The sequence below is a fragment of the Antedon bifida genome, chromosome 8 (genome assembly GCF_963402885.1).
Source record: "Antedon bifida chromosome 8, ecAntBifi1.1, whole genome shotgun sequence".
Taxonomy (NCBI): domain Eukaryota; kingdom Metazoa; phylum Echinodermata; class Crinoidea; order Comatulida; family Antedonidae; genus Antedon; species Antedon bifida.
Genome location: NC_136233.1, coordinates 12932451 through 12956564, shown reverse-complemented (window position 1 = coordinate 12956564; position 24114 = coordinate 12932451). Strand labels below are relative to the sequence as shown.

General features: G+C 31.1%; 1 protein-coding gene across 2 annotated transcripts; it reads left to right on the top strand.

Annotated features, from left to right (window-relative positions):
• Nucleotides 1-130: 130 nt before the first annotated feature.
• LOC144849663 (RAB11-binding protein RELCH homolog) lies at nucleotides 131-22914 on the top strand. 2 transcript variants are annotated; one of them, XM_078706652.1, is made up of 24 exons: nucleotides 131-468; nucleotides 1029-1190; nucleotides 3798-3862; nucleotides 4374-4490; nucleotides 6193-6396; nucleotides 7246-7334; nucleotides 7750-8070; nucleotides 8565-8742; nucleotides 9441-9553; nucleotides 11027-11189; nucleotides 11686-11988; nucleotides 12589-12751; nucleotides 13205-13361; nucleotides 14005-14128; nucleotides 14235-14283; nucleotides 14693-14885; nucleotides 15420-15602; nucleotides 16291-16354; nucleotides 18085-18223; nucleotides 18777-18893; nucleotides 19081-19169; nucleotides 19541-19596; nucleotides 19930-19993; nucleotides 22728-22834. In XM_078706652.1, exons 1-23 carry the CDS (start codon nucleotides 138-140, stop codon nucleotides 19949-19951), a joined length of 3402 nt encoding a protein of 1133 aa, XP_078562778.1. In that variant the 5' UTR covers nucleotides 131-137; the 3' UTR covers nucleotides 19952-19993; nucleotides 22728-22834. The 2 variants fall into 2 exon arrangements, with proteins under 2 accessions (XP_078562778.1, XP_078562777.1); XM_078706651.1 differs by lacking the exon at nucleotides 19930-19993 and having other exon boundaries at nucleotides 22728-22914.
• The last annotated feature ends 1200 nt before the right edge of the window (nucleotides 22915-24114 follow it).

Genomic DNA, 24114 nt, shown 5'->3' with positions numbered 1-24114 from the left:
TTTCCCGTGATTGTATTTTTGTTCTTTATTAGAATAGCGCCCTCAACAAAAGATTAATGTTACGCATGATTGAATAGATTAACCTAGGGTTAAAGGTTATATTTTCTGATCGCGATTTGTCATCAAACTCGATCATCATGGCTGACAATTACAATCCGTTTTTAGATGATATTGATTCAGATACTGTCGGTGTTAGTATTGCAGATTGTATTGAAGTTGATGTAAATAGTAGTCAGGAAGAATTATCTACTCGTAAAGAAACGTTAACACCCCAACCAAGTGAATTAAACTGGGATATAATCGCAGCTAAGCTAATCAAAGACAACCTGGTTCTCACTGCCCTCGAACTGCATACAGAGTTGGTAGAGAGCGGCCGAGAGCTGCCCCGCCTCCGCGATTACTTTTCTAACCCTGGGAATTTTGAAAGGCAAGATAATACATTCAAAGATGCAGGATCTCTACCACTACGTAAGCTAATTTTCAATCATAAACTATTTATAGTTTATTCTAAATTTCTTTTAATATTATTTTTACATTATATTATTGAATTTTAATTAATAAAATAAATAATGAAAACATGTGTGTGATGACTGATGAGGCTATGCTACGGCCCTAGCCCGAGTTGCAGGATCTGATGGATTCTCTACATTTATTTTAGTTTCAGAGAGGTTATTTAGAGGGAACGAGTTTTATACTTGGGTACGAGTTTATAAGAATGCAATTTTATCATACCTTTTACTTTTAGCAAACGGAAGCACCCTCTATAATTACCGTACCTTTAGTTTTTAGAAGTATGGATACGGTACCATATCTTTAGCCACAGCGAAATATTAAATCCTTTTCATTCATTACTTGGTGTATGTGCTGTATTCATATAGTTAGTACTGTAGTTTCCTGTTTTGTGTTTTTCTAAAACTGAACCTCTTGTATATTTAGTATTTATATTGTTTGTATTTATTTTATATTTATTTTACTTTCAGTTATGATTGTTTCCTCCTACAGTAACCCTTTGTTTTGTTTTCTGTCAGAACGTACTTCCAGTGTCGCGACCTTTGACTCTTTGGATTTTGCCCGTTACTCTGATGACGGTGTTAATCAGGCAGATGAACGATGTGCCGTTTTAGAATTTGAATTAAGAAAAGCGAAAGAAACAATTAAATCTCTAAGAGTAAATTTAACAGAGGCCGCAGGTAATACTAATTTTCATTGTATAATCATTTTGGCTGGTTCCAAATAATGCAAATTGGGTGTATTAAAATGTATAGTAGCTTTATTTTTTTCATAATGTTCTGTGCATTAAACTAAATTTTAGCAGAGTATGACTAACAATTGATTACTGCAAAATTTCTATCAAAAGGCAGCAATCTTAATAATATTCATCATTTATTATACCTGTACTAATGTACTGTGAAATAAAAGTTTGTCAATATAGACTAACTGACGACAGATTACTATAATTACTACAAAAAGTTCTTTATTAGCAAACCTTTGTATAGTTATTATAATCCTTAACAAGGTACATTTAGTAATAAACAATACACATTGTATTCTTACAGTATATCTGGAATTAATTGGAATGTCTTAATTTCAATGATTTAAAAATATGATTTTATAATTTAATCTTTATGATACTATTTACTAATTAATGTGTAATGAATCTAAAAGCCTTCATTCTAAGCACAATTGTAATATATATAATTAAAATACAGACATTAAAAGAATCCTTTAATATCCAGAAAAATGGAATGTAGCCTATATCATCAATGGGCAGTTTGGAGTTTCTTGAAGTCTATAAATTATTTTACAGTAAATTATGTAGTATAAATTATTCCAGATTTTGTCAGAAAACTAATCATTTTTTTGCATGTTCCTTGTTACAGTTACTCACTTGTCATTGTCACAAATCCCTACTATCTCTATGTTGATTGATTCAGTTTGAGCAGTGAGTTGTAATTACAACTCACTGGTTTGAGGTTAAATTTAATTATCCATTAAACTAAAGCTTTTGTATTGTAAATTTGGAAATATTAATTATTAATATTAATGCATTCTTTACGTAGAGAGTCAGTTATGAATCCTTATGAATAAACCTTTCAATATTATGAAGTAAATTATGGACATTCCATAACGACAATATGTCTTTCTTGGCAACATATTTATATTATAAACCAGAAGATTGAGTAAATGATTTTAGATACCGTAAATCTTCTAATTGTAACCTGTGTTATTATTCTTTGATTGTTTTTTAGAGTGGGTTACTACAATATTAGAAGGGGGGAGGGATGTTACTATTAGAGTAGTGGGTTACTATTACTAATCTTAAATTAGGCACCTGATAATAGTAACCCACCCCCAACTTTTCCAATCAGGAACTCATAGCAAAATAATAAAACAGTACATGAATAAACAAATTTGGTTGAACTTTATTTTATAAACTCACAAAAACACTCAATCCTCCCCGACTCCCGAGATCAACATGCATTATCTCCTTATTTTCAAAATACAGCTGCATCAGACATAAGTTGTGACTCTAATAGTAACCCCCATGGGTTATTATTATAGATTGACTTATAAAGGTATGTTACTATTAGAAGGAAGGTTACTATTACAAGATTTACAGTAACATAATAGAGTGTAGAGTAACAAAACATCTACTGTACTGTATTTGATCATTTTCATCTTCATGATTAAATACTGTAGATCCAAATGTTGATTTCTCAAAATGTCTTTTGTCTCTGTCTTTATTTAGAAGAATACACATGTATTATTATTTTATATTCATTACTTCATTATTTTCATATAAATATTTTCAGGTATTGTGTCATTATTATTAAACAAACAAGGAAATAAAATAAACCAATCATTACAATCATAATATAATAATTAATATCAATTCATAATCAATCATAAAGTGGTTAATTAAATTTATTTACTTTATCTTTGCTATAAATTTGACGTTTCAACAATTTGTCTTTTTTTGTATAAGAACATTATAACAACTTTATTTCAAAACAGATGCAACACTTGAATCATCATATCGGTGTTTTCAAGGCTGCTACTTATTATAATACTACTGTTACAAAAGTTATCATTTACGTACTGTACTTATGATTAAAAAACTATACAAAAAAAGAGACACTAAATTGAATCATATTTTATCTGAAACATACAGTATTAGTACCCGGCACATACATTTATTTACAATTCCTATTTGAAATGTCCTTAATAATTACAATATTAGTGATGATATCATAATTACATTGAGAGTGGATGAAGTTTAATCTAGAATGAATACAATGTGAACAATGGGTCTCTCTGCTATAAATAATCTACGATTTCCTCTATGATTGTGTGTAATTTGTGTATTGTTCTCTTATTGAATACAAAACACTATTATTATTATATATTTTTCCATACACTGTACTGTAGTACAGCAATAGTACCTTTGTAGAAAAGGATTAATCCTTTACATTCATTCAAATATTTTACCAGCATAAAAAATAGAGGAAAAACTATTATGAATAATGTTTGTATTCAATACATGTATTAATAGTATAGGGTATAAATAAGTATATTATTAGAAAAAAAACTTCAATAGAGAATTGCTTTTTTATAAAGAAGAATAATAGTTATATTATAATGTTGGGAAAAGGGAAAGCTGAGCACAGGATATTCTCCCAGTAGTAGTAGTAAAGAGGGACGCCGATTTCTCTTTTTAAGCCCTTCAAAAGGAGTCTTTTACATGTATTCTTTTGTTGAATTTTAAGTTATACATTTAATATTTTTTCTTTTTTTAGAGTGTGAATTATCGTCACCTACTCACAGTAAAAATGATAATGTTTCATCAAGTAGTGAGGTACCTGTAAGTCATTAAATGAAATCTATTTTTATTTTATTGAATTGTGATCGATTACCATATTTACTCAAATAAACGCCCCGGGCGTTTACTGTTCTAAAATTGTGTTTTTACTTTTTTTAAATGTTAATGGAAACACCTTCACAAGTTGAAGTGTGCCACTGATACAAAAGTGAAGTGGCAAATAATATTATTATTATTAGTATGTTTAGCGAATCCTCCAAACTGTTTTGTTCAATCAAAAATTTAAAAAAAGCAAGTACAAAAATACAGTACTTTATATCTTTAACAACTACAGTATGCATATTCTCCGTTTGATGTACAAAAAGAATATGACACTTTTAAATTAATTATTTGGAAATTATTTCATGATTTTTTAATTGATATTTAAAGTCTATTCAATTATTTGAACATCAAAATGGTTCCATTATGGTCCCCAAATCTTGATCCTCTATATTTTTTTCTCATTTAATTGATTAAGTTTTGCGTTTATTATAACAATAATGTTTTTGTTTAGCAGGACTTGTTGAAACCTCACGAGAAGCGTGCGTTGAACTTTCTCATTAATGAATATCTGTTGAAGAATGAGTACAAGCTTACATCAATTACGTTCTCAGATGAGAATGAGGATCAGGTTTTTTGAAATTTAATTTATAAACATTTTAAAAGTATTAAGAATATGAATAATATAACATTTAAAGGACAACTTTACCGAGAACCATATCTCTTGTATGTTAACAACGTCACAGCAATTTACGGCGAGCCCTAATATTACATTGTCAAAATATGGTTCTCAGTAAAGTTGTCGTAATACATTCAACTATGAATATCAGTTACTTACAGTACATCAGATATAATTGTTACAAAATTTATTAAAACATCATCATACTCTATTCGTAAAAAAACATTTCAATCTTCAATCAACTAAAGCAAAAGAATTAGATCCATTTTGTAGTTATAATCACCAGATAGACTTTCTTCCTTGCTCTATGAATGGATAACTAGTTTGGGGCAGGAAAGCTATTACTGAACCCTGTACCGTTTTGATTTTGTGATAATTGAAAAATTGTATGATTGATTGATTTGGGGCTTTTGAGCAGTAATGTAAATAAAATGGTTATAAAAGAAATAAAAAATGAATGAATAAATAAAACATTCAGCTTTTTTTATCGATCATAGCTAACTGTAATTACCACTCATATACATGGAGTTTATTCTTACTTTGTACAAAATGAAACACATTAAAAGCTTGCGTGCTCAACTAATATTTCTTAGTAAAAAGAGAAAACTTGAATATGTGATCCTTGTAAAGCACTAAATAATCCCAGTGAATTATTAGCACTCTTTAAAAAGATTAAGGCTATTACAGATGTTAGGCTGCAATCCTACTTGGAGAATAAATTATTTACATGAAAGCCCCAGTGGTCTAATGGTTAGGACATCTGCATATCAAGCAGGAGGTTGCGAGTTCAAATCTTGGTTAGGACGACTTTTTCTCATTTTCAAAGATTTCATGATATTTATCATTTCAAGTTTAATTAAATTATTAATGCTTAATAATTTACAGACTAAAATTTAGTACTGTAGACACTGTACAGAGTAGTAGGGAACTTTCGATTTGTGATGACTGGCGACCAAAGAGCGCAATGATTTATTCACTGTATGCATGGATATTGCTACAAACAGTGTTTCCTCACTTTCCACCCTCGGCACAGTTTTGATGGTTTCTTGATCCTGACGACGACTGATGACACATCATCGATTTGTAGATTGTTGATCAAAATGAAAGCTCCCTACAATATGAGTAGTCTAATCAACATTGTACATTTAGCCAATACTGTATTGTAATTGTAAATTCATTTTATTTGATTATGCATAGTATCATCATATACAAATAGTTATTGTTTATATTTACATTGTTTAATTATGTGAATATTTCAGGAAAGATACGTAACTATGCAACAAAACTGCATGGTGTTGATAGAGAATATTAGATTACAATAAATACTATAGTTTGATGTTAAAAAAAGCAATTTACAGGACTATAAAAAAATGCTCATTAGTACTGACTGTATTACTTAAAATTTTGGAAACTTTACAAATGATATTATACCTTCTGGTGTTAAGCTCTGTCTACACTATCAAACTAGTTTGACCAAAAATGTGTGATGTGCCCAAATATGGTAGTGATATGCCCAAATATGATAGTGATTGACATCATCATGTCCATATATGGGCACATCACATTTGTTTGTCACATAAAGTTTGATGGTGTACAGTAGATACAAGGATTTAGTAAAAACTTTATGAGAAATTAAAATGTTGTTTAAATGTAGGATTTTGATGACTGGGATGATGTTGGATTGAATATATCTCGTCCTCCTGATGTTCTACATCTATATCGTGACTATGGCAACCATGTTATTCCTGCCAAAGAGACCAGAGACATTGGATGTGGAGAGGATGTTGTGATGGAGGAGCAAGCGGAAGAAGTTGAGGCGGATCAAGTTCAAGTAGCTGAAGAGGAAAGAAAACAATTTGTAAGTTATTTTTATTTTTTAATGTTTACCATAAAATGTTGTTTTGTATTATTATCATTTGGGTCCAAGTAATTTCATTTCATCATCAGTTACAAACTAGTTTATAGTGTAAACAGAGCTTTACATTATTAGTAGGTTACAGTCGTTTATATGGTAGTGTTAAAAAATGTGTTTTTTATATATATTTTGTTTAGTACTCTGTAACCATTCTCTCAGTCCACAAAAATAAGTGAATGTACTGTACTACTAAGTGTATTCAGTAATGCTGTGTAGTGTGTAAAGATAAGCCAGCAGCTAGAGTTTAATTTTAATTGTTGTCAAACTAGTGACAAACTTTATGTGACAAAAAAAGTGTGATATGCCCAAATATGGTAGTGATATGCCAAAATATGGTAGTGATATGACATCATCGTATCCATATACTATGGGCACATCATATTTTTTTGTCACATAAAGTTTGATAGTGTAGACCGAGTTTTACACAAGACAGATAATCTTATCATACTGTACATGCATATATCATGACTATAGTACCATTAGAAAATCTGTATGCATTCTAAATGAGGGAAAAACCTATAAATTAGATGGCTTTTCATTGCACAGTAACATAAATTAAATTGCAGGCAGAGAGTGCCTAAAGCATTCATTTCATGATGATTCACCAAGTTCAATTGATACAAACTAATAATAATAGTGCCAATTCATCATAATATGATAAATAAAATAATTATGACTGAATAGTAAAACAATTATTCTTTGATTTAGTATTAAAATTGTATACTGTAGATTTATTTTTAAATAAATATTTAGCTGTACCGTAATAATATATTTTTTAAATATTATTTCTAGGATGAACAATTGGTGAAATTAACTGAACAAGTAATCACATTAAATGAAGAAAAGGAAACGTTAAAAAAGCAGATTGAAATACTTGAAAGGTAATAAAAGTCAAATTATTATTTGTATTATTAGTGTCAAAGCATCTTGTAAAAACATCATTTCAGATTCCACCTCCAGTGTTCTCCCAATTGTTATAATATCAATTCCACTTCAAGTTCAAGACTAATAAAAAACAATTTAGTACCAAATCTTAGGTGTGTTTTAGGTGTATATTGTAGGATAAATAAGTGATAAAGATAAATTCAAATATTTGTACTTTACCAATCCTATTAACAAGATGTAGTCTCTGATTTTTCTTGTTCAATGTTTTTAATGTGTAGGCCTCTCACTATTAATTAAGCGTCATGTTTATTTTGCAGTTGAAAACCAATTTATTCCTGTACATCTTTCTGGTAAAACCGGCTTTCATGATATCACTGAATCCTTATTCATTCATTTATATTATTTTTCTAGAGATATTCAAGAATTAAATGCACCAAAAATGTCAACACCTATGATCAGTCCTATAGTGTCACCAAAGAAAAACGAATCTACCTCAGCAGACCTGAGAGGGCAGGATACCGACACGAGTCCCGAGGCAGATTCAATGGTCGTCCAAGTAGGTTCACCGCAACCTTCGCAAAATGTCGCAAATACATCAGCTAATTTGTCTTCGTCTGATAAACCTTTAGAAAGACGGGACATCAGTGAAAGAAATGTGACTGGTGGGGCAGACCTTGAGGGCAGTCTTGTTAGAGAAGAACCCGAGGGTAGAGCTGAGGAAAAGTTAAATAGGTTTGTATCATGAAGATTACCATGTCTTTGTTTTTTTTTTCAACCATATCTATCAGCTATATTATCAGATGCCTTGAGGCTATGCTTTTTAAACTAAGTTAGAATTGTACTGTGAACAGTGTAGGGATTTGAACCCCGAACCCTGGGATTGGTAGAGTACTTGTGTACCATCCCACTGGATTAATTTGTAGTACATTACTACTAGCCCAAAACAATGACAGCCTACCATTAAGGCCTTACTATTATACAAGAGAATAAACTCCCTGCCCTGCTGTTGGCATCACTTAAGCTTGGTTCCCACAAGGACGTAAGCGTACCGCAAGCAATTTGACCAATCATAACTGTTGCTTGTGATTGGTCAACTCACAGGTCTAAGTGGAAACCGAAGCTTTACCTGTCATTTATTTCACTTCCTACACAGACTTAAAATGTTTTTCTATGTTTTTATCAAAGGTTGTTAAAACGATTATAATGATGAATATTTGCTATTACAGAAACATTTCTGATGCCTTCCGAGAAGCAATGACCAACCTGACATATGCTGACAGTATTTTAGAAGGAAGACTAGCTGAGGAGGTTTCTAAAATTGCCAGAAATGATGAAGGCGTTGTTCTTATGTTAGCTCGATGCCTTCCACATATTGTACCCAATGTTCTACTTGCCAAAAGAGAGGTAATGTATAAATTCCATACATAGTTAATTAAATTATTTTAAAATTATTTAATCAGCCAACCAAAGTAAAATACAAAAAAAAAATTTGATAAGTAAAACAAAAGATTATAGATAACCAAGTATGTAGATGTTTGTGTGTAGGTTATGACCTAGTTCTATATTCATACAAACTCATAAAAACCCCAATAATACTGAATATATATCACATATATCACATGTCATTTGGACATAGTTAACATGTTAGACTTAATCTCTGTCTACACTATCAAACTAGTGTGAAATAAGGTAGTGATATGTTGCATTTTTTTGTACACAAAAAAATAAAAAAATATATATATTAAAAAAAATAATTTTACGTTATTTCACAAAAATAATGGTTAGTATAAAATTTAAAATAATGGTTGAAAGAAAGTTTTCTTTATTGCCAGTAGATGATTTTTTTATACTGTAAATCAATATAATTATATGCGCTTTAAAGTGGATGGAAGAGAAATGTTAGACCTTCCACCTGGGTTTTAGCTGTCTACCTTCTCCTCTACCATGTTTTGTTTCGCTATTATGCTAATTCTGTAATACCAGTATACTAAAAATATTAATTCACAAAATTGTTTGAACTTTTGTCTGTGGTTTTGTCTGGAATGAACAATGAAATGAATAATTTAACATAGATTTGATAATATATTTGTTTATTATAATAGGAGTTAATTCCAGTGATACTGTATACAGTCAGTCTCCATCCAGACACTAGAGAACGGGATAAATTACTAAACATTTTATTTAATCTTATCAAGAAACCAGATGAGGAACAAAGGTAATGAATATATTTGTGAGATAAGAGTATGAACGAAACGGACAAAAAAATAATTAACTGCTAAAACTGTACCCTTTCTTTGTATTAAAGGATTTATATAACAAAAGATTAGAAAAACAAATGTATTCTTTACCTGCCAACAAGCAATGATGACATTTTATGCAATAAATATTTAATGTTGACAAGATACATGATTTTGAATTATTTATACAAAACCTTTAGTCACTAGCAACTGTTCTATGTGAAGTTTTATGTTTATTTACTCCATTTTTATTTCAATAAAAAATAATGATGAATAAAATCAAACTTTAGTATTTAAGTAGTTTAAATAAATATATTTACTTTCACCAAGAAACAAAACAAAAATAATGAATTTAGATTATTCAGAAAATTACAGAATATTATAATAATTATTGTCTTTATTATGGTACATCAGGTACATTTTTTTTTTTCTGATTCAATTTTTGGTTTATTATGTGTATTCAACAACCAAAAAGGGGGAAATATCTCTTTAAGATAGGTTACCTGCAAATCACAATATTTGGTAATTGTCTTATTATAGATATCATATAGAAACAGGTATCTATAGCATATACTTACATGTTGACTGTTTCCAGCTGTATGTAAAATGAACTTCTCTTAATTCTGTTACATAAATTATTCTACACTGAATACTAAATTAAAAGAATACTCCAAGGAATATATATTTCTGTAGTTAACATTTTCCTGGTATACACTGAATGTAAATTAATCAATTATATACTGATGAACTAAGCTTAATCTGATTATCTCAGATTGATTATTTTTGTGATCTATCAGTATGTGTATTGTATGAGTTTAATATTTACTCTATGAGTTGATTACAGTTGGATAATAATACAATATATTAAAGATAATTTTTTTTTTCATTTCTTAAAAATGTCATACTCATCCATCAGCGAGCACAAACTCGCCAATTACAGGATGGATAGATTATTTTATAATTTATCGTGCTTACAAACTAAATCTCTGTTAGTATGTAAACATAAATAATTAAAATAAGTTCAGAATGACCATACCATTTTATAAAATGCCACTAACCCTATGTTGCAGAGGTAGCAGGTTCAAATGCCATTGAAAAAAATTATTAAATTATATACGAAAGACTTTTTCTGGTGAGCCATGATTTTTAAGTCATAAAAATAAGCCCTATAATTACATATATTTATTATGTCATACTTTTTTTGTAAGATTTTTTGTTTATCTATTAGAATTTTTTAAAGCTCTGTCTACACTATCAAACTTTATGTTTAAAAAAAAAAGTTATATGCCCATATATTGATATTAAGATGTCATTTCACTACTATATTTGGCCATATCACTACCATATTTGGGCAGATCACACCTTTTTTGTCAAACTAGTTTGATAGTGCAGACAGAGCTTTACACATTAATTATTAAGGAATTCATAATCATGTTTTTTTTTTTATGTAGACAAATGATTCTTCGAGGTTGTGTAGCGTTTGCCCAGCATGTTGGGCCTGCTAGACTAGAGGAGGAATTACTACCGCAATGCTGGGAAGAGATTAGTCATAAATACCAAGAACGTAGATTATTAGTAGCTGAATCCTGTGGTGTGCTAACTCCACATCTGACTGTAAGTAATAACAACAACTGTTAAACATTAAATCTGGTTTTTGAATGAAAGATACAGTCATTCAACTGTTTTCACATACGTGTTCGCAAATGTCGGGGAATAAGCTGTGACTTGCAGCCTACTGGGCTGAATTGTGCACAGGTGTGGACGACAACTAGAACAATTTAGAGTTCTTTTCTGTAAGCATACAAATGATACAGCACTATACATCTCATCATTTCAAAATGTCACTGTAAAAACTGGATAAAAAAAATTTATTTACCTGAAAAAATTCAATTTAAAGCAAAAAATACTTAAATTGTCTGTCAGACAATTGTTTTTGGTTAAAATTAGCGTTTTTTTTTACAGAAGTGAATAACTTTAAATTAAAACTACAAAATGGCCTATTTAAAGTCTGATTTTATTAATCTTCATTTTTCATGTTTTTGGGGGACAATACATCTTTAAAAGTTTGGTTGATGCATCAATAATGTTCTTAAAAATGTTTCCATTTCAGAAAGAAATACGTAGTTCTCTATTGCTATCCATGCTTCAAATGATGTTAGATGACAAAGCCAATGAAGTACGTCAGGCAGTCATCAAGAGCCTAGGAGTTGTTCTCACTTGGGTAGACGACCAAGATAAGTACAACCTAGGCTGGGAGCTTCTATGCAGAGGCCTACACGACAGTTCAGAAGCAGTGGTAGCTACAACGTTGAAGGTGCTCTTGCCGTCTTTTTCAAGCTGGGCCTTAGAGTTAGGCCGTCTAGAAAAACAAATACTTGGCCAGATGCTTAAGAAACTTGAAGACTCTGTAAAGGTATATTATATTCTATTATTTTAATTTTGTTGAGACTGCAGTAAACGCTCTCAAAATTAGACCCCATAAAGCCTAAAAATCTTCCAAAATCGTTAAAAATTATGACTTTGTAAAAACCACATTTTGGCGTAGTGTGATTGGTTCATGTTTTTTCTGTTTATGATTTATTAAACTTTAGTTTAACTCATAAATGATAATTGTATTCTTTATATTAAAAAATCAAAATGTCCAAAAAAAGTCAAAAAATGTCAGAAAGAACTGAATTACGTTGATTTTTACAATAGTTGAAATTTTTCAATGTAAGAACTTTTGCTGTGGCAGCTTCAACCCTGTGGAATTCCTTTCCAATTTCAATCATATAGTGTGCCACTCTAAGCTCTTTCAAGAAGAAGTCTTTCCTTTTCAAACAAGATTTTCATTAATTTAACTTATTGCCACTTCTTGTCTATTTTAAGTTATGTATAGCGCATTGAGAGCGTGCTTATATGAGAATGAAGTATTATTATTATTAAACAATGTATCTCATAGTGTGTATAAATTTCTTCCAAATTTAAATCCATTGAATTATGTTTGTAATTGCTCAGGTGTTATGTCTTACAGAATGTGAAAAGCAATCCATCGTCCGACAATGCAGCAGATGTACATTCTATACAACTGTATTGTCAAACACTACAAACCTTGACGCCTGTTCTATTTGCAGCTGTTTTACTATCCGCCCCATTCACACAAGGTCTGGATATTGAAGGAGCTCAACCTTTAGAAGGTAGCCAAGATGATGACCTTTCACACTACAGTTTAAGTTGAATAAAATACAAGCTTTTATGTGTATTAATAATATATCTGATTAAAACATAAAGATGTATTGTCCCCCAAAAACATGAACAATAGAAGATTAATTAAATCAGACTTTGAATAAGCCATTTTGTAGTTTTAATAAAGTTATTTACTTCTGTAGAAAAAAACACGAAAAAAATGTTTTCACTTTTAAAATGACAACCAAAAACCCATTGGCTGCCAGCAAATTTGACTATTTTTTGCTTTCACTAAAAATTTTATTCAGGTATATAAATTTTGTTTTCGATTTTTTGTCAAAGTGGATAACTATTAAAATGTCATATTCAATAACAAAATTTCTAAGAATTATTTTTTCAGATGGACAATACATCTTTAAAGCGCATATTCATAAGTTCTTATGATATTTAATATTTTATTTCAGTTACTAGGTTTCCAAAGCCATATTCTGGGCTTCTAGATCTCTCTGTTTTAGTTGGAAGTCGTGAGCTGCTGGCGGCTCAGGTTGGAGCATTTGAGAGCCATATAGGACAAAGCAATCATCAGGAATGGGATACTTATAGTTGGGTACTTAAAGAATAGTATGTATTTTTTTTCTTATTCATTCTGCTTAATGTTTCTATTCTCTACAGTGTTTAGTTAATAATACATGGTTTGACATAAGAGTATGTGAATCATTATCTGTGTTCAATGAAGCGTAAAAAGAGTGATTCGCTATCTCTGATAATTGTCAACACATAGTTTATTGCAAAACGTAATACTGTAGTTACTATATGAAAAGTGAAGGTATTTAGATGTATCTAGCCTTTCTAATAGATTTCTTAGATCTTAATTAATGCTAAGTAGGCATGAGGGATGTTGAATGTTGCTGAACAGTAGTAAACTGCCAGTAAATTTATTACACATACAAATCATTATCCCCGCAGGCATCTGGTTTATTTAAAAAAAATATCCTTGTTGAAGGACTGTATGTACATTAATTCAAAAGATTCAAAGCATAAAATGTGATGAATTTCAAATCGTTGAAGTAAAATAAATAACGATAACGATCATTGAACCGGATCGCTAATGTTTACACATTTTTACGCAATTGTTCATAGTTGCTTGGTTCTCTTGAACGTGAAGTGTTGCAAACGTCGACTGGAAAACAGGCTTTAAAAACGTAATATTAATTTTATAACTAAGTATTGTTATATATAATATATTTAATTTATTTCTCTGTAGTTTACCAAGGCTACTTGAGGTTAGCTGCAATCTAGATATGCTATACGTTGATAGTATAAAGGCACTTTCAAAGGTTCTAAACAGTCTTTCAAAAACCTTTGGCAAAAGTTTTACAGAAACAAGGGTAAGCTTTTATTAATATTGAGTATATCTATAAGAACAAATTTGAATGTTGGAATATTGAATGTTAAACTATTTTTGTTTACTTGTTTGCATTTACTGTTTTACAGTTAAAGCCAAAATTTCAAGCTATGTTGAATGTACCGGATGAGCAATATGGTAAGTCTTTTTATTTCTAATTAAACAGAAAACCATGTTTGTTTATGTATAGGGTGTTGTTTTCTTTGACCTATCTGTATAAAGTTGTCCATATCTAAAATAAAAATGAGGATAAGGATGCTCCCACTTGTGTAAATATCCTTGTGCCTGTCCACATGCGTGAACTACTCAGTACAATTGTAAACTTACTGGTCTTAAGCTCTGTCTACACTACCAAATTTTATGCGACAAAACAATGTGATGTGCCTATATATGGACATGATGATGTCATATCACTACCATATTTAAGCATATCACTAATCATGTCATTGAACAGGATATTATTATAAAATATTAACTTTTTTTGGCACAATACTAAAACCTGGAGCAATACTTTGTATGGATTATAAGTTTTGTTTGTTATTTAAAGACACATTAATACAATCTGGGCAGTCAGCATTAACCAAAGCAATAGTTCCTGTGTTTGTCTCTGGTGTTCTATCATGTTACAACACTGAAGATGATCGTAAACAGCTAGCAACATTCCTACAAGATACAATAGCCACTCTTGCCGTCAATCACGCATCTATGGATAGCATTCAATTAGCATTCGCAGAATTACAGTAAGTCTTCTACATAATTATGTACATTACAAATCACGCCCAGTGGCGTAACACAGAAGCGTGAGGCCCCTGGATTAGGAAACCTACAGTAAATGGTCCTCGGACGTTTTTAGCATTTTCGGCATATTTCAATGCCTGTTTTTTCCTCTGGGCACTGCTCATGAGCCCATATAAGCTCCGTGGCCCCTGGATTTTAGTCAGTGAGCACTCATCTGAGCCGTTACGCCACTGATCACGCCCTCTCCCCTCCCTACTTACAGGAGTAATTATTGTCAAGATTGTTTCTTTTTTCATTATACAGTACAGGGCGAGTTGAGTGGCTTTGTGGTTAAAATTGGGGCACTGTAACATATATCCATAAATTAGCGCATTTTCAAGGCCCTCCTTGTTCATAATTCTGGTGAAACAAGTTATCTTGTAAAAAAAATAGAGGTCCAATGTACACATACAGTATTAATCATGTGCACTTAGAAAAACCCCAGAGTATCTTTTGTGGTGAGTAGAGAGATTATTATTGTATGTTCTTATTTTCAGTCACAACCCTACCTATCATGAACTATTGTTAACAGTACTATGGAACGGTGTGGTTGACACCTCGGCGCGTGTACGCATCGTTACAGCCAACATGTTCACGTTACTTTCAAAGAACATTCATGAAGGATTGGTGTCATCACGAATTGTTCCAGCGCTCATTACTCTTGCAGGAGATGATGAAATGTAAGTTTTAAGACCATTTATAGTATACCTGGTATTTTCCAGAAAAATCATAAAATAAGAACTGTAAAGAGGCCAACCATAACAGAATGTTATAGAGTGCTATAAATAATACAATATAAATAATAAAGTTATTGTTTGTTCTATTATTCTTGATACGGCTTTACCACGTTGAAACCCCGAAGTTAAGCAACGTTGGGCCTGATTAGACCATCTGGGAATATCGGGTGCTGTATATGGAGCTGGGGTCCTGTTAGGCATTTGAAATAAGCATTGCAAACTCTTATGGCAGCCCCTGCATCTAGTATCTGCCTCAGACGTATTCGCCCATGCCTTTCCTCTGGTCAAGGTGGGCACTGGACGAGAGAAGCCCTTGATCAATGTTAGGACCAATCAAGGTGTTTTAAACAGTCCTGGCTTTGTTTGTATCAAACCTGTTAGTGGCGGTAATTATCGCTGTTGGTTTCGATTGAATAAAAAACAAAAAACAAAATTGCACATTATTACACTTACAGATATATTATTATTTATTAATAATAAAGAATCATAAAATTTACTAAAAAAACATATATCTTATTAAGCAATATTGTATTTTATTTTAGTACAATAATTCCGATAATACTGTATATTTACTTTCATATATATTTTACGTTTCTCTGTTAATTTTTTATTATGTTTGTGTTTTATATAGAATGGTTAGGATTGCGACAGTTCCTGCTTTTGGTGCAATTATAGAGAGTACAACGCAGAAAGAGGTTAGTAATAATAATGTTTATGTTATTATACAATATGTTGATATATTAAGTTTGTGGTACCATCTAGTTGTTATAATGAGAGAAACTCAACAGTGCTCGATTCGCTCGCGTACCATCTAGGTCGTGCCCACAGATGGTTCTCGAATACACAGTAATTCCAGCGAGAAAAAACTGATGATTTCAAATTTACGTACTGCAGGACTATAATACATTGTCGTTTACAGAAACGAATAAATAGACACAATGATTTATGTAGTCAACCAAAATTAGCACCCTAGAAATTACTTCCGAGAGAGAAACTTTTTTTATTTGGACTATATATAAACAAACCCAATTTGTGTTTTGTATGTAACATTAGGGTTGAGGGATGGGGAAGAGGATAGGTACAAAGAGGAACAATTTTTAAATATATTCTTATCCACTCAATAATGAAATATTTTTTTTATGTTTTATAAGTCTATAAATAATATACCACTAAATACAGTAAAACATTTGCAATTTAATACTTTGTTAATACTCACTGTCATAGTCGATTGAAATATTAAAGTACATGTCACGATACACCACTACGACGTTTATATGTTTTTAAATTATTAATTAATACAAACTTTGAGAAGCAACTGTCAGTAATAACGTTTATTTATTTGTATATTATGTGTTTATAATCTAACAGTAGGGCCTACCCACACTCACAGTAATAAAGTTTATTTGTATATTTGTTTATATTATATCTAACAGTACCAACACTCACAGTAAGAAATATGCGATTAAAATGGCGATCAAAAGTGGTTAATACCTATTTACAGTATTGTACAGCATTGCAATACTATTATGTTTATTCTCCAAGGGCCCATAAATTTACCTACTGGTGTTAAACCATGGAGGTAAGCCTATACCTCTATGGTTAAACCAAATAATTTGGAATGTTCCATTCATCACAAATCAATACATTTGTATAAAACGTATATTAAATTTAGCAAAATAGTATTTTTTAAAGAAAATCGGTCTGTCTTAAACATTATGATGCTGTACTCGAGCTGTTCAACCGGTTTTCAGCTTATAACAACAATTATCGTAGGAGGAGATAGGAAAATGCGAAGCATCCTCGTATTATTGTGAGCAGGTATTTTTCAGGATAGACATCCATTAGACAGTGTATACTACGATCGGAAAACACCCCTATTTGGGGCAAATCGTTGAACCTAAATTTGTTTTAATTGTCAATAACTAATTATCTAACTCAATTTAATTAGTAAACAGGGTTACATCAGGTGGTTAAAATCAGTACCGAAAGTACGAACCAACTTTATATACCATCAAGTAAACATTATAGAAGTAACGCGAGATTTACCGAATTTTGGCCTTACGTAAATTTATATATAGATAATAATAATTAAATAATAATAATATTGCATAATAAAATATAACACTCTATTAAATAAACAAATACCTACAAACCTGTGCACTTTGAAGAACCTAGTACATCTTTCGAGATGAGAAGGGGTTTACCCTGGTGTACTAGTTTACACACAGTCACTGTGTACTATACACTGGACCCTCTGGGAGAACAGTCTTTGACTGAAGAGGCTACCCAGTATAAAGAATAAATAATAACAAACATTAATTACCTCAAACTATACAATTCAATTAAACTAAAATATGATATTTTAATTCTTACTATGTAATTGTTCTAATATTTTACTAAATAGTAATAATTGTTTCTCTTTTAGACATTAGATCGTGTTTATTTACAATTACAACATTTCCTTGACGACCCTCAATACAAAGATGAACTTTCAATGTTGGTGGAGATTATTCGTATATTTGGCGTTGTCGGACCAAACACAGAACCAAAGTTTAGAGATGAATGTAAGTACTTATTCTTTATTCAAAGATGTGAACTACTCATCAGTGTTGACGAAATTGTTAAATATTTACTCTACTCTTACTTATAACAATCAACGTTTATGTAATATTTTTATTTTTTGAATCAACCACATTTTCAAACAAGCAAAATAGCATTTTATTTAACTGTGTTGTATATACGTTTAAAAAAATATTTTTTAATGAAATATCTTAATCTGTACTCTACTGTCGTAAATAAATATTGAGTTTTCAATTAACTTAAGGCAATGGGTAAACTATATGGTTCTCATCAGTACCTCTCTAAAGTTAGTACTAGATTTCAATAAATTGAAAAAAATACATGATTTTATTCCATATCAAATCAAGGTTTATTGGCGTTAATTCTTGAATAATAACAAATGAAAGATAATCTCTCCTTTGGAACAAGATAGAATATATTTTTTAACATTAAAACCCCTATCCATGGGACATTTCTATTAAAAGGACCTTTCAGTAGGGATTCTACTGTTATCTAATTCTCCTAGCCTAATAATTTTGATTTATTTTTGTTTTGTAGTTATTTTACCTCGGCTTGCTGCAATAGCTCACACAAACAACAACACATCAAGTCGTAACAGGCAGTCTGAGGTAGCCATGGGATTATTTGAGGCCTACAGTGCTCTTTCTTGCTGCTGTATCCTTTTATTATCTTTGACTTTTATATACATAATTTAATTAATATATTATCCTAGTATTTTGAAAATGACATGGGCTACAAATTGCTCTTCTAAACATATTCAGGCACACTGCATGTGTGCTGTTTATATCTTTGTGTGAAATCTATGCATTTTTTATGTACTTTGCCTTTAACCTTTGGTTAGTTATATCAGAGGTTCAAATCCGTGACGCAATGCTTCCAGGTTTACGGTGCTTACGGCAAGATCTGGAAGTACTTTCACCAGAACATGAGGTAAAGTAAAAATATATATAAAAGATTGGTTGATAAAGCTTTAAACTTAATGTCGGTGTACCCACATTTTATATAGCACATACCATTGTCTCAATGCGCTTTGAAATAGAGCAAAATAAAAGATTCTATGCTATAACTGATATAGAAGCAACGTAAGACTATTAGAGGAAAAAACATCATCACAACCGTATTCTAATTTAAGAACATTTGTGGAGTCTCTGGTTAAATGGTTACTATCTCTATAGCTCAATTTTCACTAGTTACAGTTTTTTTTCTTAAACATGGACACTTTATTTGCGTAAATTGAGTAAATTTGCTAATTGATTTGATATTATAAGGTTTTTAATTTAATATTATGTATCTGTTTTCAGGTTGTGGTATCGTCAATGATTAAAGATCTTGAAAGTAAAATTTCTGGTAGAGAAAGGTAAGATGACAGGATTGTATGTAACAAGTGATACTTTAAACAGCTTGTCAATCACGCTATCAATAGCTTTGGCTTCTGTCGCTAAATTAAAACATGTTTATTAACTGTATATGTACAATCTATCCATTTAGAAATTACACATCTACATATTGGATACACACAACTGAAGTTTGACTAATTTTATAATAAAAAATAAAATACAGAACAGAAATCTTTAATCCATTTATTAAAGTTTTAATAATACTTTTGTAAAAGTAATATTGATTGATGCATATTGACGTTATTTATTAATTTGATTTAAATAATAATTTTTATAATTAATGCACAATCAAGGCGTTCTTGGATTTATTCATAATTACATTTACAGTAAGTACCATAAACACAAATCATATTTTCAGTAAGTATTTTTTTTTTACATTACAGTTTTTTATTTATTTATTTTTATTGTTTCATAAATTGCTTTTTCCATTTATTTCATACACATAACAGCAAAAAAAACCCTCACCAATTAAGGATGGCTAAACTATATTATGCTTGTAAACTAAGTCTTGTTCAAGGCTTTGGGAGTGGAGTAGTTTTAGTAGTGAGTTACAAACTGCCACTAGTTCAGGATTGAACCCTGGATCTTGGGAATCCAGGCACATGAACCACACAGTATACTGGTCTACTACAAGAGAGAATATTACAGTGCGATTTAACAAAATATGTTTAGACAAACACACAGTTCTTGATCTACATATTTTTTAAAAGATTGTGTTCAGTATGTTTGGAGAGACTGAAAACTGGGATGGTCTATCTATTTATCCTATAATTTATCCTATCTATCTATTTACAATGCAAGTTTTTATGGATCAAATCTCCATTATAAATATTATTATTGCAATCTTATACAATTTTTATACAGAGTGACTTATGTCATAAATAAATGTAACGAATAAAGTTGTGAATTATTACAAACGTTTAAAACAGTAAAGAGTACACTCAGGTTATTCACAATGTGAAAGTGCCAATTATGAACTCAGTGGCGTAACGCAGAGGCTTGAGGCCCCTGGTTTAGTAACCTAAGTGGCCCTCCAACGCTGGAGACCTTGGCCTGTTTTTCCTCCGGGCACTGCTCAGAGGCCCCCATAAGCTACAGTGTTTAGCCAGTGAGCGCTCATAGCTGTTACACCACTGTATGAACTGTAGTTTAAAATATCTACACTACTGCTAATATTAGTAATAAAGATAAAATACCATCATTATATTAACAAGTAAAAATGAAGAAGATTATCCCATTAATCATCAGCTTTTAAGTTTGCTTGTTACATATGAGGAACGAAACTTCTTTACTTTGATTATTTGTCATTGGCTTTCATTTTCATACAGTGAGAAGTTGTTTCCCATCATGCACAGCATTTTAGTCGCTTAAGTTCTATGTGCCTTGCATGGGCTTAGTATTTATTTGGGTTTCATTTTTTGGGTTCATTTTGTAATGTATTATATGGTGTTATTGTTTGTTTTTTGTTTTCAATATACGCTCTTCTTTATTGCACTGTGTGTAGACATAGGAAGCATCAGACCACAGTAATCATATTACACAACTTATTACAGTGAGAGCTTATTACCTGTTCTGCATATTCCTTCCTTTCAAAATGTTACATTTGTTGCATGGAAGCAATTGGAAAAAAAAAACTGGATTAAGGGTCTTTCACACCTGTTCCGGCACGGTTCCGGTCCGGCGAATCGAACATCAATGTTTCGTTTTCACGACGCTCCACGCGGCTATGCGCCAATCAATATGCGCGTAGCCGCGTGAAAACGAAACATTGACGTTCGATTGGATTTTCCGGCGCCGGACCGGAACCGTGCCGGAACAGGTGTGAAAGACCCTTTAAGCCTGTGCTGATGATAGTGAAACAATCTGTTGTTTATCATCTGTGACATCACATGATGCAATAAAAAAGTTCCTATTATGGGATTTATTTGGGATGGTATTGAAGTATTGTTTAAGTTTAGCCTTTTTATGCTCAAGAATTGTTACAGAGATCCAAGCATGGAATGCCAGTTGACACATACTGTACATGGATAAGAATGATTCATTTTGTTTGATGCATTTGGTATTAAGTGTAATGCCTTGTGGGGTTTCTTTTTTTTTAATGTTTATATAATTAAAAAATACATTTCAAAAAGCATATAAATGAAGTTAATTTCAAATGCACATATAATGAACCAGCAATTAAAAAACAATAATTAAACTAAGCAACCAATTTTACAAATAACTGAAATCAATTTTAATAAGAATATTAACATTAATATTTTATTCTGATTGATGAATAAAGCTGTATATACAAATCACTCAAATTATTAAACTTTTTGTAACAGGGAAGAGGACCTATTTAAACTGTCTGGATATGAATGGTACATCTGCATCTATAAAAGCAATCAGTCCATTTAAGACTTAAATTTAAACCATTATGCCCCTGGCGTTTTTCGGAGACATGTTCATCGTCATCTTTCTATACTGTGCAGAACCTCATTTGAGTATAGTTACACATGTTTAAGTTAAATGTTACCAATGTCTGTTCTGTTTTTTTGTGTGTTAAGAGATTATTATTATGAATACAATAACAAATACAGAAAGCTCAATAATAAGGATAGCAGATTCTTGTGTGTAAGCTGCTTTTTGTAGGTTACGGAGAGAGAATTGTAAAGTTTTCTGAGATAAGACCATTCCATTATGCCATGGGAAGTAGATTACAGTATATGGTTGTCATCAGCCAGTCAGGTGCAAGATTCTGCAATACAGGATCTAGACCTAGCTATGCTGCCATATACTCAGATATATCCACGTGTATTCAACATGTTTTGATCAAAATCAGGTGATGACAGTTGACTGAAATCACACCAACATTATTTGATGAGAACCATAGCCTAATATACAATATTTCCATTTACCTTGTTTGTAAATGTTTCAAAACTTGTGTGATTATTAAGTAAATATTGAGTAACGTAATATTCAGGCACCAAATGGAAACTACAAGACAATTCAAATATGAAAGAAAAAAAAGAATTGCCAGATTTGAAAGAGCCCTTTCCCAAATATTTGTTAGTGTTATTTCAGAGAAAACTTTTTATTTGATCTTCTGCAGAGCTGCAAGTGGTGCCAGTTTAGCAAGTATTGGTGATTCTGTAGCCAACATGGGTGAGGACGCTAAAAGCAAGATATTCAACCGTCTCGGCGCCCTCAAAGACAAGTCATCAGCTTCACGTTCTAAAGTCACGTCAATGTTTAGCAAGAAGAAGTGAATCATTATAATATAGACTTTGAAATTACCAAAACTATTGAGATATTGTTGCAATTATGATATTATCAATAATCTTATTCAGTTAGGAACCTTATCACAATTATTCTACTGCAGTTATTGCAGTAACCATAGTTTGTTAATATTCCTTTTTTACTGAAAGTAACATGTCATGGCCAAAATGATAAATATGTATAAGTGTTCTATCTACAATATTTGTTAAAATACTATTGTTTTTATGATTTCAAATACTTGATTGTAGTATTTTTGTAGAATTTATTTATATTCTTACATAATGTGCTATACCGTACATACTGTATGTGCTTATCTGAATGTTACATAAAACAGTAAAAACAGTAAACAATTTGACATATTATTCATTAAATAAGATGAAATATATTTACCTCAATTGACTGACTAAAAATGAATTTCATAATTAAGCACAAAACTAGTTAATCACACCTTTTTTTAAAAAATAAAAGAAAATTATCTATATAGAAAATAATTTTTAAAATATGCTGATGAAAACAATGATATTTTTTGCAAATTTCGTCAAAACAGTATTGACCTCCTAGCCAATTATAGTAATAGTATCTCACTTGTTTTCATAATAGCATGGATCGATAAATCCTGTGAAATTATTATACAAATAATGAATGTTTATTAGTTGAATGGAAAGAATATTTTTATGAGTTGAAGGACTGATTCTTCAGTTTAATGAGACAAAGCCAAGTTACATGAGTGGAGTTGTGGCTTGGTGGTTATGATGCTCGGCTACCAATCCAAGGGTCTTGGGTTCAAGTCAAGTCCTGTCATGCCAGGATTTTTTTAACGGCAAATTACAACTCCACTCCCAAAGACTTGTAATAATACTTTCTTTATGTAGAGCATCTTGTGTTTTGTCTTGTGAATAGGATTGCCACCTTTAAGAAGGACAGTGAATGAGATTGCTTATGGTTATCCTTGGCAAATATTTAAAAAAAAAACCCCAACTTTGAACGTATGAAAATATTATTCTTTGATTGATTTGAATACAAAACATTCATTATTTACTTTATAACACACTTACTGTTCTAAAGTCAACTATTATTCAATTAATTTGCTGCTTCCATTTATAAACATTGTGAAAGGCAAGGCCGGGAGGCTATAGGCCATTCAGAAAGGCAAGGCCCAGAGGCTAGGCCATTCAGAAAGGCAAGGCCCAGAGGCTAGGCCATTCAGAAAGGCAATGGTC